This window comes from the organism of the source record quoted next, unplaced genomic scaffold (assembly GCF_019419815.1).
Source record: "Pyrus x bretschneideri cultivar Hongxiangsu unplaced genomic scaffold, Pyrus_bretschneideri_v1 Contig90, whole genome shotgun sequence".
NCBI classification, from domain to species: domain Eukaryota; kingdom Viridiplantae; phylum Streptophyta; class Magnoliopsida; order Rosales; family Rosaceae; genus Pyrus; species Pyrus x bretschneideri.
In genome coordinates this window covers 198234-201647 of record NW_025999832.1, presented here as the reverse complement: position 1 = coordinate 201647, position 3414 = coordinate 198234, and the positions used below count along the sequence as shown (strand labels likewise).

The window sequence follows — 3414 nt, the reverse complement described above, 5'->3', positions numbered from 1 at the left end:
ATAATATGAATGGTTCTGATCATAAAACAAAGTTCTATGAACCAACAACGAATATTTTTTAATAGGAACTCCTACTCATTTTTTAAGTAGCCAAGTATTATTCTTCCAGAATTAGCATGTAAGATCCATATATATGTCACATAATCAAACTACCATAATTGTCAACGAATAATGTATAGGATTAAAACTCTACATTTTGACAAATAAAGACCTTAATTATTAGATTTTTGGTAGCATAGGATTTCAGGGTCAATTCCAATATTTACTTATTCGCTAGGATTGCCAAAGGCAAAAGAATAATGTCGAATTGATTAACCATTCATTGGATGAAATCATCTTCTTTTTTTGTGGTTTGGACAAAAAAATAGAGCAAAAGAATTTTTAGTTTTTAGTTTTAACTTTTAATCTTTGTGTCAAGTAAAGAGAAATATCTCTAAATATAGTACTAAGCGGTAATAAAAACATTTTCTTATTAAAACATCTTTTTCTCGGTTTCTTTTTACTTTTATTTTTTTATTCGTAGTTATTATTTTTATTTTTTTTTTTGGAAAGTAGAAATGAGAAATCTCCACAAGTAATTTTTTTATAAGTAATGCTATTCATACCATATTTCTATACTACATCATTTGAAAAATTTGCAAAACTCGAGGAAATGAAGGAGAAAGACTCATCGTATACCACAATCATCATTTAATTAATTAGTTTTTTTTTAATTATTAGTTTATTAAACAATGAACTAAACTTAAAAATCAAATTAATTCAAATTATGTGGCTGTGCACATCAAATATCACATAAGATGTATGAAAATATGATACAAAAAACAAAAACAAAAACAAATGTAAAATGCAAGAAGAAAATAAACGAGTCAGAACTCGGGGACTGGTAAGTCCTCATCTGACGGCGGAGCCAACACCCACTCTCCACTGTTCTCATCAAGCACCATCCCTTTATTCTTCTCCACCCACCAGCTCGCCGGCACAAAACACTCCTTCTTCAGAAAATTACTCGACTTGTTCACCAACGCCACGCTCCTCTTCACCCTCAGCTTAAACTCCCCCTCCTCCCCGTTCCACCCCGCCACCACATGCAGCATCCCCTGCAAATTGTGCCAGTCCCCCGCATCCTTCGACTCCTTCAAGAACGGCGACTTCCTCGAATCTATCACCAGTTCCGTCCCCACGTCCACGTACCCCAGTAGTGGACTCGGGTAAAGAGGTATGAGATCGATGGTGTTCTTTGTGTGCAGAATCTTCAGATTTGGGTACTTCTCGATCCTTGCTTTGAATGCTTTGTTTCCGACTTGTGGACTCCCGAATACGAAAGCAGCAACTGGGATATCAGAAACCCCGTTTTCCACCAGATCGAAAGCGCTTAAAATTGCTAGACTTGCTCCAAGGCTGTGGCCGGTGATCGATATGCTGAGATTTTCGTTCTTGTATTTTTTCCGGAGATCGTTGATTTTAGGCCGGAGTTGGTCTCTGGCGCTTAATTTCGTGAATGGCGATTTGGGGTCGTTGGAAGTGTACATAGAAAGCCAACCCCTCATGACTTTGGGCACTTTCTCATTGTCGTCGTCGTCACTACTGCTGGTACTACTACGTCCACCATCAGTTTGATCTTTTGCCGATGTGGGATCAGGCCGCAACAGAGACGCCGCGGACTCGAGCTCAGCTCCTAACACGTTAACCCATTCGTAGTTTGTGGTGGTGCCGCGCCATCCTACGTAAATTTCACGTCGTCCAATGGCTTGGCTGACTTGGTCGGAAGTTACGGCGATGTAGCCGATCCAGTTAGACTCGCGGTCCCACGACTCGCGAGACAGAGAGTGGAGAAGCAAGGCTTCGGGGACGCTGACTTGTGCGGTGGCGTAAAGGAAGCAGGAGACTTGGTAGTTGGCGGCGTCTTGGAGCATGACCTTGTCGAAGAAGGAGTGCTTTCCGTAGCGGCTGGATCCGCAGTACTTGGAGTTTTGGTCGTTGTTGAAGGCGTCGTAGGTGGCCTGGCAGAAGTCGCCGCACCGGAGGATGAGGGTTAGGAGATTGAGGTCTAGAGGGTCCAAGAGGCCTTCCCAGTTGTTTGAGCCGAGAAGTTGCGCCCATGCTGAATGATCAACTGCTTGATCGGTGGCCATGGTCGTCGTGGGCGGGAGAGGGAGGCTTACAGTTTCTGTATGTTTAGCATTGTGGTTGCCCATTGTTTTTAAGTTTGGAATTGTAGCAGATTAGGATATCTACCATTTGAATGGATGGATTGTTGGACTGTGAAGGGGATAAGAAGTGGCTGGTGTTGGTTGTGCGATGTGATCGAACACTTTTAAAATTTTTTGTAGTCTTTCGGTGGGATTGCGAAACACGAGGGAAACATGGATGGATAAAAGTGGGGTTCGCTTTCCCCACATTAATTATATTTTGACAATTGTGTGCATAGAACGAAGAATGAAAAAGAAGGCAATTAGTTGATGTCTTTGTCAGAGAAATTTTTCAATGTGACTGAAACACAACATGTTATTATATAAATTGTAGGATATGTATGTAAAAAATTAATAACATAAAAAATAAAATTTCTCACCATTTATATTAAAATACATGGTGTATCATTCGTGTTCCGATCACGATGAAAAATTTCTAGTGGGCAAATGCTTTTTAGCTTCAAAAACAAGGAGGTCTCGTTTGATAGTTCGAACTGTACTGACTATTTCAGTCAGATAGGATAAATAGTCATCGGATAGTACTGACTAAATTAATCAGACATTAGGTACAATATCATACTATGGACCGTATTATTTATATTGTGTTTGCTATACAGGGGATTAGATCCCATCCGTATCCACTTTATGGGGGTACTAGGGATCCCCACATCTTAGTCATTCATCGTGCATCGTGCAATCAGAAATCATTTGACTTTTTTTTTATTTAAAATTAAACACAAGTAGTAGCTGACGAAAACTAGCTGCACGATATATGATGAACATCTAGGATGTGAGAATCCCTAGCATCCCCACAAAGTGGATTTGGAGAGGATCCTCTTCCGGTATACAACATTGCTTGAATATAATTAATACAAAAATTTCTGGAAAAAATCCAAAAATTACAGAAATTTGAGGTAAAATCTAACTTTTAGGTTCTTATAAAACAAATCCACACACAGATCAACAAAAAACAATCCACACATCGATCAAACATCTAGCACAAATTTCAATTCCAAATCAATCCCCACGAATGCGAACCCAAGCTCAAAACATCTTCGTCCTCATTAGGTAAAGTCAAGCTCCCTTCCTCTTCCTCGTCCCCATCATCCTTTGCAAAGCCCACCGAATTACCATCCCATTCCATTAATTTTGCTTTCAATTGTCCAGAAGAATTCGAATTTTCATCTTCTTCTTTCAACCCATGGAAAATTCGATTGGAATTGTT

General features: G+C 39.7%; 1 protein-coding gene across 1 annotated transcript; it reads right to left on the bottom strand.

Annotated features, from left to right (window-relative positions):
* Window positions 1-737: 737 nt before the first annotated feature.
* LOC125473652 (phospholipase A1-IIdelta-like) lies at window positions 738-2357 on the bottom strand. The gene has a single exon (XM_048576784.1). It carries the CDS (start codon window positions 2193-2195, stop codon window positions 867-869), a length of 1329 nt encoding a protein of 442 aa, XP_048432741.1. The 5' UTR covers window positions 2196-2357; the 3' UTR covers window positions 738-866.
* Window positions 2358-3414: the final 1057 nt, after the last annotated feature.